At 37.0% G+C, this 17066-nt stretch overlaps 1 protein-coding gene across 1 annotated transcript in view; it reads right to left on the bottom strand.

The window, feature by feature from the left end:
* Positions 1-3027: 3027 nt before the first annotated feature.
* Positions 3028-17066, bottom strand: part of LOC128250795 (putative protein phosphatase inhibitor 2-like protein 1) — a 38156-nt gene continuing 24117 nt past the window's right edge. Inside the window, exons 3-5 of the mRNA XM_089341324.1 lie at positions 6731-6958; positions 5900-5979; positions 3028-4292 (exon numbers count right to left, since the gene is read on the bottom strand). Coding sequence (XP_089197450.1) covers positions 4165-4292; positions 5900-5979; positions 6731-6958 — 436 coding nt within the window. The 3' untranslated portion in view covers positions 3028-4164. The remainder of the gene's footprint in view (positions 4293-5899; positions 5980-6730; positions 6959-17066) is intronic.

Genomic DNA, 17066 nt, shown 5'->3' with positions numbered 1-17066 from the left:
TACACACACTCACATTTATGCTATCATGATTCTGCATATCAATGGATGTATGTGTGTGTCTGTAGAGAAACATAAAAAAACAACAACTCTATAGTCTATTGCTTTGTCTCTTGTAATTTCAAATTTAAGAAATAAATATTTTTATTTACACTTCACTCCCAGTAAATCTGCTGGTAACACACATGACCTGATCAATGTGAATATACTCACATGTACACATATATTTTTATATAATGTAATGTATGTTTATTATTGAAAAGCCAAAAGCTGTTCCTTTTACAGACAATATATTACAGCTTCCAGCATTTCAACGATACATATATGTGAAGTATGCTATGTAGATAAAGATTGTACTTCAAAGTTGCTTTTATTGCATAATTTGAATATACATATATATATATATATATATATATATATATACACACACACACAAATATACAACCAGTAAGCTCCCTCTCCTTTATAGAAGCATATTGTGTTATTTACTGCTTCTGCCAGTAAATTTCTACTTGACAGTTCCAGACCAATGAGAATCAACTTTAAGTATTTCTCAAAATAGTCTACATTTTATGCTGTTTCAAAGCCACATATGGTCATGGAAACTCAAGAGTAGCAGCTCAGTGAATCATCAATTGTCTCCCATTAAATATAAACTATACATGCACTTACCATTCCTTCTTTTCATTTCTTTCCAAAATCTATGTATGTGTGTATGTATAGGAGAAATAATGTCAAACCAAATATTGATATCGTGAATCATTTAATTCACATTTCAGATCATTATGCAAGAGAGAAAAAGTCCATCTCTTTCATAACATCATCAGTTAAAACATTTCAAAATATTCTGAAATACCTTAACTGAAGAAAATATTACATAATAGATGAATTCTTCCTCTCTCGCATAATTATCTGAAACATGTGTTAAATGCATTCAAAATAATATTTGGTTCGACATTATTATTATCTATTAGACAACTCCACACCATTACAATCTTGCCTGTCCTTGTTTCTTTTACATGGATGTTCTACTAAGAATTTGGAGTGGATAGTTCTACTGGACCCGAGTCAAAAAATTCTGGCAAGGTGTATTGTTCTAAGCTTAACACTCTCTCTCTCTATGGAAATGATGCTGGAACAATACAGAAGTCAACAGTTTCCATGGAGACCTAACCAAGATTTGGTCATACAGAATTTGTTGCATAGTTGCCAATTGTTCTCATCTTGTAATTCCATAATACGGTGCATTTCAGAGCAATCATCAGTATGTCCTTATATGTATGTTCATGTGTGTGTATATTTGTTTGAGTCCATGTATTTAACATGCAAAGGTGTGTGGGTGTGCATGTGTGTCAGTATATATACATGGATGTGTGTACAAGTGTGTGAATAGATGGTTGAGTCTGTGAATATATACATTGCTGTGTGAGACTTACCGTATTTTTCAGCATAAAAATCGAAATTTTCAGACCAAAATTTATAGCCAAAAGTGGTAGGTCAACCAATATACTAAGATGACTTTGGAAGACCAAGAATTCCATGTGAAATGCAGTAGGATTCGGAAAGATAGAGATGATGCTTGAATGCTTATACTATGTTTACACAAAATATGTCAACTTATATGCTAGAAAATACAGTAAGTGGTTTTGTGTGCTTCTGCAGAGATTACAGTTAATCTACCCAATAAATAAAGGAGATAAAGTTGGGTTCCAGGAACCGGAAGGTGTATGAAGTTTTTGGTCAGCTGATATTCTAGTTATTACACACGTACACAGTACTAATAAAAGTGTCAATGAAGAAAAAAACCTGGGATATGTCCAGTTTATGCAAGTTTCATTAACAACATTTCCCAGACTGTTTTTCTTTCGAAGAAAGGCCTTTGCGCCTGAAATATAAATGTTTTGTAAAACTTTCTGCATTGTTAGAAGCTCTTTATTTTCTCTCTTTATGCATGAATATAATTTTTTTCCCCTTCTCTCGGCTATAGGCACAAGGCCTAAGATTTTGACTCCAGTGCCCAACTGGTACATATTTTACCGTTCCTTAAAGGGTGAAAGGTAAAGTCAACACCAGCAGCATTGGAACTCAGAAACTCAAGTCAAAAGAAATGTTTCCACATACACCATCATAATGTGTGCCTGTTTACACACACACACACACACACATGCATGTATATGTATACAGCATTTCTACTTATCTATCTATCTAGATATCTGTTTGGGTGTAAAAATGGGAGAAAGCGTACCTGATATATATATATATATACTTTATTTAAAAGCAGCAGAAATATAACAAAGGACTGTTACTTGGAGTTTCATGTTCCTGTTCATCGGACAGTTTCACGTTCCCGTTCATCTAACAAAACTGTCCGATGAACATGAACGTGAAACTCCGAGTAACAATCTTTTGTTATATTTCTGCCACTTTTAAATAAAGCATATTACTCTACTTCTGGTATTTGAGTACTCTTTTTTCCACCTTGTTGCACATTTTATGTGCTTACTCCGGTATATATATATATATATATATATACATATATAGTATGAGTTTGTATGCCTGAAATAGTTGATGATTCATTCCATTGCTACTCAGAGTTTCTTGGTTGTAAGTGATCTCTTGAACAGGGACAGCTTTGAATGAAAATATACATCTGCATATATACATACTATTTGTACATAGATGTGTGCGTGTGTGTGTGTGCATGTGCAGATATTCAACAGAAAACCCGAACTGCAACAAAGAGAAACCATTTTTTTTTTTCCTTTTCAAAAATGATTGCACTTTTTGGAAAAAGAAAATTACAAAAAAAAATTGTTTTAAGAAAGAAAAAAATTAATAAGAAAAATTATAACATCAAAGCTAAGAAATATAAAGGGATGATTTTTTTTCTTTTTAAAAATAAATTATAACATCAAAGCTAAGAAATATAAAGGGATGATTTTTTTTCTTTTTAAAAATAAATTTATAAAATATTTCTTAGGAAAAAAAGATAATAAAAAAAAAAACCCCAATAAAAAACAAACACAGATACGCCTTTCCTTAAAAATTTTGTTAAACAATGAAACTGTATTGTGTTCTCCGTACAGAGTACAGAGATAAATGAAGTGTTTGTCTGTCTGTCTGTCTGCTGGTCTCAGAGAGAGAAAGAAAGGAAGCAAAAACCAGCATGAAATGGTGGTGGTTGTGGTGGGAGTGAGGTGGTGAATTCCTTTGTTACTGCTTTCTTTTTCTAATTACTTTATTTTTTTTTAGTTCATTTTATTTTTTGTTCTTTTTTTAGAGGGGGAGGGGGGTAGTGGCATTTCTCTTTCTTTGGAATTGCTTCAAAAGGAAGCTATCATATATATATATATATATATATATATATATGTGTGTGTGTGTGTATGTATATATATATACATATATACATACACACACATATATATATACATACACATACATATATATATATATATATACATATATACATACATACATATATACACACATACACGACACAAATACATGTGCGCATATCATATATACATACAATGTGTATCTATATATATATATATATATGTATATATGTGTGTTTATATATATATGCACACAATATATATAAATATATATACACACACACATAAATGTGAGTATACATGTGTGCATGTGCGCGTGCATATATGTGCGTGTGTGAAATATTTGTGTGTGCGTATATTTTTATATGTGTGATATATATAAATAAATATAACTATATTTATATAAACACGTGTGTGTATTATATATATATATATATATGTGTATATATGTATAAATATATATATGTGTATATATGTATAAATATGTATATATGTATATATATATATATATGTATATATGTATATATATATATATATGTATATATATATATATATATATATATATATATGTATATATATATATATATATATGTATATATATATATATATATATATATATGTATATATATATATATATATATATATATATAGATATATATATATATATATAGATATATATATATATATATATGTGTGTGTGTGTGTGTGTATACATATATGTCCTATGGTATATAGATAGGAAGCAACAGAGTTGATGCACCACTTGGCAGCAAATGCAGCAGCCGGTTATTGAGATGTTTAAAGGTTCGACAAGGCTGTGCTGTTTGCCGTCCTATTCATTCCCCGCCTCCTCCTCGTCTTCATCCTCTTCCTCTTCCTCCATCAGTTTCTTTGCCAGCAGTACAGCCTGGTATTCATTATAATGTAGCTTACGCTTCTTCTCAAACAACAGGTGTTGCTCTGAAAGTGCGGAGCACAAAAAGAAAATAATAATAATGATAATAATAATAATAATAATAAAATAATAAAAATAATTATAATAAAAATAATAATAATAATAATAATGGTTTCAAATTTTGGCACAAGGCCATCAGTTTTGGGGCGGAGGCATAGCCAGTTACACCGACCCCACTGGTCCTTTTTTTCATCAACCCTGAAAGGATGAAAGGCAAAGGAAAGCTTGGCAGAATTTGAACTCAGAACATAAAGATGGATGAAATACTGCTAAGCATTTTGCCTGGCATGCTAACGATTCTGCCTGGTATGCTAACGATTCTGCCTGGCATGCTAACGATTCTGCCTGGCATGCTAACGATTCTGCCAGCTTGCCACCCTTAATAATAATCTTTTCTACTAAAGGCACAAGGCATGAAATTTGTGGGGAGGGGTTTAGTGAATTACACTGATCCCAGTGTTTCACTGGTACTTAATTTATCGACCCTGAAAGGATGAAAGGCAAAGTCGACCTTGGCAGAATTTGAACTCAGAACATAGTGACAGGTGAAATACCATTAAGCATTCTGCCTGGCATGCTAACGATTCTGCCTGGTATGCTAACAATTCTGCCTGGTATGCTAACGATTCTGCCTGGCATGCTAACGATTCTGCCTGGTATGCTAACGATTCTGCCAGCTCACTGCCTTAATCGACTCCAAAAGGATGAAAGGCAAAGATGACCTAATAATTATAATAATAATAATAATAGTCATCGTCATCATCATTTAACATCTGTTTTCCATGCTGGCATGGGTGAGATGGTTTGACTGGTAAACCAGAGAGCTGCACCAGGCTCCTGTCTGTTTTGGCTTGGTCTCTATGGCTGGATGCCTTTTACGTATCGCCAGCATGGGTGCTTCTTATGTGTCACCGGCACAGATGCCTTTCACGTGTCACCAGCACAGGTGCTTCTTACTTGTCACCAGCATGAGTGCCCTACACCTGTCTCCGGCACGGGTGCCTTACACATTTCTCTGGCACAGGTACCTTCTATGGGGCAATGTTTCAGGGATGAAGGATATTCTTGGATAGAAATTATTTTGATAGGTTTTATTAGACCTGCATACCTCAGAGACATACATTTGAGATAGGTTAGGAAGGGCATCCAGCTGTAGAAACTCTGCCAGATCAGATTGGAGCCTGGTGCAGCCATCTGGTTCACCAGTCCTCAGTCAAATCATCCAACCCATGCTAGCATAGAAAGCGGACATTAAACGAAACAATAAATATATATATATATATATATATATATATATATATATATATATATATATATATATATATATATATATATATATATATGTATATATATAGTAAAGTTTATTTGCCAACATAATGTGGCAGTCCTATACAAGGACAATGTTACTATCTTTTAGTCCCAGGAAAACATCTTTTCCAGTTGGCTACCAACACACACAGTTTGTGCCCATATAGTATATGCAAGGGAGGTCATCGCTCCCATATATATATACATATATATATATATAGAAAGAGAGAGAGAGAGGGAGAGAAAGAAACAGTGAGATAAAGAAAAGAAAGACAAAGGAGAGAGAGATTGAATGTGTTCTTACGTTTCATCTCTTCGGTTTCTTCTTCGGAACTGTCTTCTGGTTCACTGCTTAACACTTTGGCAGCTCTATTGTCTTGTAACCTACAGAGGGTAAGGCGGAAGCCAGAAAGGAGGAGGAGAGAAGAATAAAGAAAGGAATTAAATAAAAATTCAACAAGGGATTCTCTACATTAAACACACAAATAGGGTGTTGCACACATGATTGTGAGATCATGGTTTCAATTCTTAGACCGGGTGGTGTGTTGTGTTCTTGAGCAAAACACTTCGTCTCACGTTGAACTTCGACACCTGATGCGTGGTACACTGTTCAGGCAACGTCAATTTGATGGCGGGAGTGAGGTAATGGACAGCACACACATTTGACCACTATAAACAATTCATTTGTGCCGGTCATTCGGCAAAAGCTGAATGCTCATACGTTACCTTTGACAGGAGAATCTGTCTCACACATATACACACACACACATATACACACACACACACACACACATACACACACACACATATATATATATATATATATATATATATATATAAATACAAAATGGCTGATAGTTAGCAAGGTGAGACACACATAAGAAAGAAGGAAACAAAGGACCACTGATGAGGTCACAGAAGTGTGACGAAAGAACTCTGGCCGAAATAAGATTAAGATTAATGTAATATAAAGCTGAAGCAAATTAACACCAAATATACAGTGCGTGTGTTTTTATTGGCTAAACTGGCAATATGACCATCCCCAAGTACAACAACATATATATATATATATATATATATATATATGAGAGTATTGTCATGTTCTTACTCAAGAATCATAGAAATCTTACTCAACCTTTCAATAAGGTCAGTGGGGTTTAGCTCCTCTGTGGCATCAAAGCTTCTCTGTTTTCCTTTCTTCGATCTGGCTTTGCTGGTTGAGCATTCCTCATCTTCGTCTTCTTGATCTGAGAGTCTGGCATAGGGCGTGGGAGGCTCATCAACTTTCATGTGGCCATAGTCTTTACCAGGAGGGTGGTGTGTGGCAAGGATGTTCATCTCATCCCATTTTGTTTCTTTTCGCCTGGGAAAACATAACGGCAACAAATAGATGAACAAAAGGAAAAAGAAATTGCAGCATTATTAACAGTATCACATCATCATCACCACCACCACCATCATCACCACCACCACCACCACCACCACCACCACCACCACCACCACCACCACCACCATCATCATCATCATCATCAATGCTTTCATTGTACTATTGAGCAGAGCCCTGGGTGCCTTGGGTATGTGCTGTGGTTGTTTGTTTTTTTTGTTGTTATTTTCACTACATTGTTGTTGTTGTTGTTGTTATTATTATTATTATTATAAGGCAGTGAGCTGGCAGAATTGTAAGCATGCCAGGTGAAAAGCTTAGCAGCATTTCGTATGCCGCTACGTTTTGAGTTCAAATTCTGCCAGGGTCAACTTTGCCTTTCATCCTTTTGGGGTTGACAAAATAAGTACCAGTTGAGGACTGAGGTTGATATAACTGACTATCCTCCTCCCCCAAAATTCAGACTTTGTGCCTACAGTAGAAAGGATTATTATTATTATCATCATCAAAGCAGCAATCCCTTTGTGTGTGTACCCTTGCCTAGACATCATATGATTAGTAAAGTTTTCCATTTTTCAATGAAAAAAAAAAGTCAGGCCCTGGAGAAATATTTCCGAGCTTGGAAACACTTGGAAACAGGTGTGGATTAGCAACATGAAGGATATATCAACCTCTACAAATCCTGCCTGACTTATGCAAGCTTGGAAAAATGATAAACGTCGCCCTTTCAAAGCCTAGCCAGGTTCATGAGCCCGGTTTCCCGGTTTCTATGACGTATGTGTCCCCCCCCCCCCCAGCTGGACAAGACGCCAGTCCATCGTAGCGTTACTCAAGAAACAGTGAGAAAGTTGGAGTGAAAGAGTACAACAGGGGTCGCCACCACCCCCTGCCGGAGCTTTGTGGGGCTTAGGCGTTTTCGCTCAATAAACACTCACAACGCCCGGTCTGGGAATCGAAACCGCGATCCTCCAACCGCGAGTCCGCTGCCCTAACCACTGGGCCATTGTGCCTCCATGCAAGCTTGGAACGGTGGACGTTAAATGATGATGATGATTATTAACAAGCAATGAATGCTTGTGATGGTTAGGCATTCACAGCTCACAATGGTATCTCAGACGAGATACCTTGCAGGATTAGCTATATTCCAAGTCCAAATCCCTGCCAGAAGAAGAGGAATTCCAGGTGAGAGAGGTGTGCTTTTCATAATTGGAACAAAACCTGTAATCTTAAGAAATCTTCCTGAAAATAACTGACATTTTTGATTGACAGCTAGGTATGTGTGTCTTTGTACTTTAGACGTATAGTGTATATATATATAGTGTATATATATAGTGTATATATATGCATCAAACAGTGTATGTATATTAGCTGTGCAGTGTGTATTGTGATACTTATATATAGTCACTATGTATATTAGTTGTACAGCAAGTTTGTTGTGTTAGCTATCAGTGTATGTGTGTGTGTGTATTTGAGGTATTGTATTCTAGTTGCTAGTGTGAGTATGTATGTTATTTACCTCATGGCAATTTGATAAACATTTCCCTATCTGGAAAGATTCAAGAGAAGCTAGCTGTCTGACAGTGTGCAGAAAATACACATGTATGAGTGTGTGTGTGTGTGTGTGTGTGTGTGTGTGTGTGTATGTATGCAAGCATTATGTATATGTGTGTGAATGCACACACACACACACACACACACACACACATCTATGCATCACAGCAGCTAAGCTGCTTTTTCAGCTGCCAGTCAAATGCAACCACTGCATTGCAAGCAATTTAATAGTAATTATTCCTGATATAGGCACAAGGCCAACAATTTTGAGGGGAGGGGCCAGAAGTTAATTACATCCTTTATATATATATATATATATATACACACACACACACACACACACACACACACATGTATACACACACACACATATATATACACACACATGTGCAGACAGACACGTATATATACATACATACATATTTACATATGAGTGTGTGTTGAAGTACATGTATGTTTGTGTGAGGGTGAAGGTTTGTGTCTCCAGATCTTGGACATTGTGTGATAGTTTAAACAATTGTTACTGTCATAGAAGCAGTGTCATTCAAAATATTACATTGCCTGGAAACAAGTGAAGTAAAGGTTGGTGACAGGAAAGGCACCCAATCATAGAAAATCCAACCCCCAAAATTCTGTCCGACCCATGCAAGCATGGAAAAGGCAACGTTGAAATGGCGAAGATGATACATTTATTTCAGCTCTTTATATCCTCAGTTCAATCCTGCCATGGTCAACTTTACTTTTCATTCTTTCAGGTTTTATAATATATAAACCCCAGTCAAGTAGTGGGGTTAATTCAGTCAGCTGAAACAGACATTGAAGCATGATGCAGTCCTCCATCTCAGCATGGAACATGGATGTTAAATGATGATGCTGATGATATGTATATGTGTACACACTTAAACACACACACATTAAATGTATATTCTTTTATTCTTTTAGTTGTTTCAGTCATTTGACTGCGGCCATGCTGGAGCACTGCCTTTAGTCAAGCAAATCGACTCCAGGACTTTTTCTTTGTAAGCCTAGTACTTATTCTATTGATTTCCTTTCCTGAACTGCTAAGTTACAGGGACGTAAACACACCAGCATCAATTGTCATGCGATGTTGGGAGGGGGGGGGGGGACAAACATATACACACGACAGGCTTCTTTCAGTTTCCATCTACCAAATCCACTCACAAGGCTTTGGTTGGCCCAAGGCTACAATGGAAGACACTTGCCCAAGGTGCCACGCAGTGGGACTGAACCCAGAACCATGTGGTTGGTAAGCAAGCTACTTACCACACAGCTACTATACAGGATGTTTGGGCTAAAGTTAACAATTTTTTTTATACCTTCTAATTTTTCAAAAACAGCTTGATGTATTGGTGAACAGTGAACAGCGTTGGAGAGCATAAAGACTACAGTTGTAGTTGAGAAGAAGTTACGCTGACATGGAGGACTGGAAGCCACTTAAATAATGGCCAAAGAATTACTTATAGTATTATGATGATTTGCACTGGGAATCAAAACACTGACACCATGACTGCTGCTCAATGCTCCGTCAATCCTGTAAAGGCTGTAAGATGTGACATGGAGAGCTACAATGGAGACTACAAAGAAGCTGTGGCCAACAGGAAGGGACACAGCAGGTGCTCTGACTACATTGGCATATCTGTAAACAGGGCCTTAGGCTCAATTCAGATGGCAACATGAAGCTGCTGGAGACTGATCAATCTCAAGCTGAGGAGAGTTGCTGCTGGAAGGCCGCATGTGTGGCAGCAGGATTCGACTCCTTGTCATACCTACAGGAAGAGTCAGAAGTGGTTGTCAGTGAATTTCTGTGATTTCACCAGCTCCAATTCCTGGCCTCCTAATTCTCCCAATTGTAATCCAATGGATTACTATGTGCAAGGCATGGTTGAGAAAGACATCAACTGTCCTGCCTGTTGACGAAAACCAAGTATAGAGGTTTATTTTTGGCTAAATGCTTCTCTTGCAGTTGCTATACCGGCAAAATATCATCAATAGTGCTTCTCCCGGGCACAAAACCAAACTGCATCTCATCTAAGCTAACTCTCTTCCTAATTAGTAGAACTATGACCCTCTCTGTAATTATTTCTGTCTAAGGTGTCACCTCTAACCTTGTAGCAGTTGACTATAATGCTGCTACACCAGTTGTTAGAGAGAGAGAGAGAGAGAGAAAGAAAGAGAGAGGGGGAGGGAGGGAGATGTAGATAGATAGATAATATAAGGCAGAAGAAAGTCTTGATTTCAAACCAATTCAGACGAAATAAAGAATAAAAATAATCCATTGTGTTGGAGAGGATAAGTGTTGTGTGTGTGTGTGTGTGTGAGAGAGAGAAAGAGAGAGAGAGAAAGAGAGTGTAGCTAATATCACATATTGCCGGCAGCCAAACTATAAACATTATATTGGAAGACATGATTACATCTGAGTTTAATTAACGTTGATTTGAAAGGTGCTGGTGTGGCTCTCTGGTGAAACGGCTGCTTCCCAACCACAAGATTCTGTGTTATGTCCAACTGCGTGTCACAGTGGGCAGGTGTCTTCTACTATGGCCTCAGGTTGACCAAAACCTTATGAGTGGACTTTGTGAAGGGGGGGCAACAAAATCCATCTGACCCAGGAAAGCATGGTAAAGTGGACATTAATGGGTGATGATTATATATATATATATATATATACACACACATACACACATGCAATAATAATAATCGTTTCTACTAAAGGCGCAAGGCCTGAAATTTTTGGGGGAGGGGACTAGTCTATTACATTGACTCCAGTGTTTCACTTGTGCTTAATTTATTGACCCTGAAAAGATGAAAGGCAAAGTCAACCATGGTGGAATTTGAACTCAGAACATGAAGATGAACAAAAGACCACTATGTATTTTGCTCAGCAAACAAACGATAACGGTAATACTAATTCCTTTATTCTTTTACTTGTTTAAGTCACTTGAGTGCGGCCATGCTGGAGCACCGCCCTTAGTTGAACAAATCGACCCCAGGACTTAACTTATTTTTGTAAGCCTAGTACTTATTCTACCGGTCTCTTTTGTCAAACTGATAAGTTATGGGGACGTAAACACGCTAACACCGGTTGTCAAGCAATAGTAGGGAGACAAACACAGACACACACATATACATATATATATATGACGGGCTTCTTTCAGTTTCCATCTACCAGATCCACTTACAAGGCTTTGGTCGGCCCGAAGCTATAGCAGAAGACACATGCCCAAGGTTCTGCCATCTCACCGCTTTCACAATGATAATAATAATCCTTTCTACTATAGGTACAAGGCCTGAAATTTGGGGGAAGGGGACTAGTCAATTACTAGACCCCAGTGTTTCACTGGTACTTACTTTATCGACCCCCAAAAGGATAAAAGGCAAAGTCGACACTGATGGAATTTGAACTCGGAATGTAGTGACATGTGAAATACTGCTTAGAATTTCATCCAGAGTGCTAACGATTCTGCCAGCTCACCACCTTAATGATGACAATAATAATAATAATAATAATAATAATAATCATTTCCGCTATAGGCACAAGGCCTGGAATTTTTGGCAAAGAGTTTAAGTTGATTACATTGACCCAGTAGTTAACTGGTACTTATTTTGTTGACCTCAAAAGGATGAAAGGCAAAGTCGACCTCGGTGGAATTTGAACTCAGAACATAACGGTAGACGAAATACCACTAAGCATTTTGTCAGCCATGCTAGCAAATCTGCCACCTCACCGCCTTAATAATAATAATCCTTTCTACTCTGGGCACAAGGCCTGAAATTTGGTGGGAGGGGACTAGTCAATTACATTAACCCCCAGTATTTCAATGGTACTTAATTTATCAACACCAAAAGGATGAAAGGCAAAGCTGACCTTGGCGGAATTTGAACTCAGAACATAGAGACCGATGAAATGCGGCTAAGCGTTTCGCTTGGTGTGCTAACAATTCTGCCAGCTCACCTCCTTAATAATAATAATAATAATAATAATAATAATAATAATAATAATAATAATAATAATAATAATAATAATCCTTTCTACTATAGGCACAAGGCCTGGATTTTTGTGGGGAGAGGACCTCCAGTAGTTGACTGGTACCTAATTTATTGACCCCGAAAGGATGAAAGGCAAAGTCAACCTCGGCGGAATTTGAACTCAGAACGTAACGGCAGACGAAATACCGTTAAGCATTTCGCCCGGCATGCTAACGATTCTGCCAGCTCGCCATCTTCATAATAATAATAATAATAATAATAATAATAATAATAATCCCTTTCTATTATATAGGCTCCTCACCACCTTAATGATAATAATAATGATAATAACAATAATAATAATGATTCCTTTTATTTGCCACCAATAAGGAGATTAGAATATTATAAAAATCTGATAAGGCAATTGAGTGCTAAAATATAGAGAAAAAGAGCAAGACTGAAAGGCAAGTGGGGAGAGAAGGAAACAAATAATAATAATAATAATAATAATAGAGAGAGAGAGAGAGAGAGAGAGAGTGAGTGAGTGTATTTAGTGCGGCGGGGGAAATAAAATTGCAGATCCAACAAGGTAACCAAAGCGCTAAAAATCTATAGCTGGCTAGATGTAACTTCCAGATCAATAGATTGGAATAGTCTGAAGCAAGCGTTGGAGTGGCTGCTGATTAGAGAAAGACATGGAAAAAGAAGAAGAAGAAGGGAGAACAACAGAATTACTGGCACAGAATTTATTGGCAATAACGAGACATGTGTGTGTGTGTGTGTGTGTACATGTATATGGATTTATATAAACTGGCTCAAACACAAGATCTTAAAGATAGCGTGCATGGCATTGAAACTGGGATGTAAAGAGTGATTAATTATTGATGGTGTGTGTGTATGTATATATATATATATATATATATATATGTATATATATATATATATATATATATATATATATATATATATACATCCATATATGTACTTGCATATTTGTGTTTGTGTGTGCATCATTCATACATCATTAAAATGGGAAGAGGTGGTGAAACACCACTTCTACTTGTATTTTTTCTGTTTTTTTTATTTTTTGTTTCATATTTCAATTTCTCCTATTTTTAGAACATTGCCAATAACAGCAGTTCTGCCAAAAAAAAAAAAAAAGAACTCTCTCAAAATGCTAAACGTCTCCATATTTTTTGCCAACATTCCCCCTTTTCTATCTCTGAATGCGCAACCTGCCATAGCTGTTGCATTTTTGACATTTTTTGGTAACTTTTGTGCTTTGAACTTATTAGATGTTTGCCAAAGAAAATTTGTCATAAAATAAATTTTTACAGGAGAACGTGTGTATGTATGCTTCTGTATGTATTTTTTTTTCTTTCTTTTATTATTTTCAGCCATTTGACTGCGGTCATGCTAGAGCACCACCTTTCAGTCAAAGAAATCAACCCCAGGACTTATTCTTTGTAAGCCTCGTATTTATTCTAGCAGTCTCCTTTGCGAAACTGCTAAGTGATGGGGACGTAAACACACCAACATCAGTTGTCAAGCAATGGGGGAGGATCTATAAATACATATAAATATATACATATATTTACAACAGGCTTCTTTCAGTTTCCATCTACCAAATCCACTCACAAAGCTTTGGTCGGCCTGAGAATGAAGAAGACACATGCCCAAGGTGCCATGCAGTGGGACTGAACCCGGAACCATGTGGTTGGGAAGCGAACGTCTTACCACATGGCCACACCTGCACCTTAGACTTACACATGATTCACCTGCATCGATTAGTAACCTTACTATAAAACCATTGCTGTTTCTTCAGGGTCTTCACTTTAATTATCCTTTGATTTAACTGTTTAAAGTTTTATATTGATATATATATATATATATATATATATATATATATATATACACACACACACACACACATACATATATACATACATATATATACACACATAGATACATATAGAAACACATAACTACACATATTTGAATAGATATAGTTATATGTTCCTATGTATATCTATATGTAGCTCTCTCTTTATATATGTGTAGATATATATATATATATATATATAGGTCAAACCTAATTATTTTTATCTGCATCACTATCTCTCTTTCTCTGTATGCATATGTGTATGTGTGCGTGCATGTGTGTGTGTGTATGCATGTGTGTAGGTGTGTGATTATGTGTGCATGTCTGTGTGTGTATATGTGTCTCCCTGGTTCCATGTAATATGTCTGTGTCTGGCTGTAAACAACTTTAGGAACGATTAGCAGCAGATCATTGTTTGATTGGTTGGAAAGATTGAGATAAGCCTGGTTACGCTCAGTGACTTCTGTTTCATTGATGAATGCCACAGTCTCTTCAGATCTGGTTCTAGATACGCACACAAGAAAAGGAAGGAAATTGAGAAAGAACGAGAATTCTGATAATTAAGATATCATATTCTCTGGAAGCTGGTGATTTCACTCTGTCGGTTAATCATTATGTTGTTGCTAGATACAAACTAGCAAGAAACTTATCAGCTTTGAGTGAATTAATGAAATCTATGTGGACTGACTATTTTCTCTCCAAATGTGTATTGTGTGTGTGTGTGTGTGTGTGTGTGTGTGTGTGTTTAGTGCTGGTGTCACGAAAAATGCACCTGTGCCAGAGCTATGTAAAAAAGCACTGGTGCTGGTACCACGTAAAAAGCACCCAGTACACTCTGTAAAGTGGTTGGTATTAGGAAAGGCATCCAGCTGTAGAAACCAAGCCAAAACACACAACTCAAACCTGGTGCAGCTCTCCAGCTTACCAGCTCCATTCAAACCGTCCAACTCATCCCAGCATGGAAAACGGATGTTAAGTGATAATGATGATGCTATTACACACACACACACACACATGACGGGCTATTTTCAGTTTCCATCTACCAAATCTACTCACAAGGCTTTGGTTGGCCTGAGGCTTTATTAGACACTTGCCCAAGGTGCCACATCATGGGACTGAACCTAGACCCATGTGGTTGGGAAGCAAGCTTCTTACCACACAGCCACACCTGCTCTATGTAGACTGATAACCAATTCCGAATGAGAAGCTTACTGTGTCAGTTACATGATTCACTGAATCCATATGTTATACCTTTTCAAATATACATTTATATATATATATATATATATGTATGTGCATATGTGTGTGTGTAAGACATAGAAAGGTCAGTTAGTTTTGAAAAATAGCTCACATTACTCACATGATATTAGGTGAAACAAACGGAGAGAAATAAATATCTTCTAAAATAAAGGCAGGGATATAAAGAGGAAAATTTAAGCATTTGCTTACAATCACAAAATTTACCACCCACCAAAAAAAACAAACCAGAAAACAAAAACACACACAAAACAAATTATATATATTAGTTCAAAAGTGGAATATATATTATTTGTTTGTTGCCTAAAACAAAGAATCCTGCCCACAAGATTTGATTTTTTTGTTTTTTATTCCTTGCACTAAATCACTGTATTCTATTTTTTAACTGGTTTGTACTTTTGTACACTGATACAGCCATGTGCCTGTGAAGGTGTACGGATCAGTAGTTAGAGCATAGGACTCACAATCATGATGTAGTGAGTTCGATTCCTGGACTGGGCTGCGTGTTGTGTTCTTGAGCAAGACACTTTATTTCATGTTGCTCCAGTTCACTCAGTTGTAGAAATGATTTGTGACATCACTGGTGCCAAGCTGTATCGACCTTTGCCTCTCCCTTGGATGACATCGATGATGTAGAGAGGGTCTGCTAGTCTGCCATAAATAACCTTGCCCAGACTTGTGCCTTGGAGGGGAATTTTCTAGGTGAAATCCCATAGTCGTTCATGACCAAAAGGGGTCTTTACTCTTTACTCGTATACATAATTGAGACGTGGGCTACTATGAAGAATGAAGAACATCAATTGGCTACAACCCCAAAGGGGCCACGGAAAGACCCATGCTGGGAATATCATAGTTAGAACATATCCTTAATGAAGCAATTCAAGAACGGAGTGGAGTGAACAGAATACTGGAAATTCCACTAAGCTGGACATGTTGTGAGGGTCACAGACAACAAGTGAACCCATGCAGTTGCCAAGTGGCATCCAAGAAATTAGAAAACTCCATTTGGAAGGCCCCTATGATGTAGTGGTGATGATTTAGTTAAATGATTTTGACCAAGATGGAAAAGAATGGTGCAGCCCAAAAGGAATTAGAAGTGCATTGTGACTAGTGGTGTATAACAACATTCGATTGGTCAGTACAGTGATATTCTAATGCAGACTATTATGAGACTAATCTCCTTAAGCACCCATGTGGTAAAAGTGCCTGTGTAATGCCATGTAAAAGCATCCAGCAAACATTGTAAAGTGGTTGGCATTAGGAAGGGCATCCAACCATAGAAATCATGCCAAATCAGACGGGTCTGGTGGAGCTCCCCAGCTTGCCAGCTCTGGTCAAACCATCCAACCCATGCCAGCATAGACAATGGATGTTAAATGATGATGATGTTGACCTATGCTAGTTTTGCCT

The sequence above is a fragment of the Octopus bimaculoides genome, chromosome 24, assembly GCF_046866305.1.
Source record: "Octopus bimaculoides isolate indiv1 chromosome 24, ASM4686630v1, whole genome shotgun sequence".
Classification (NCBI taxonomy): domain Eukaryota; kingdom Metazoa; phylum Mollusca; class Cephalopoda; order Octopoda; family Octopodidae; genus Octopus; species Octopus bimaculoides.
Note: the sequence above shows the minus strand (reverse complement) of the source record. Positions and strands in the feature narration are given on the sequence as shown.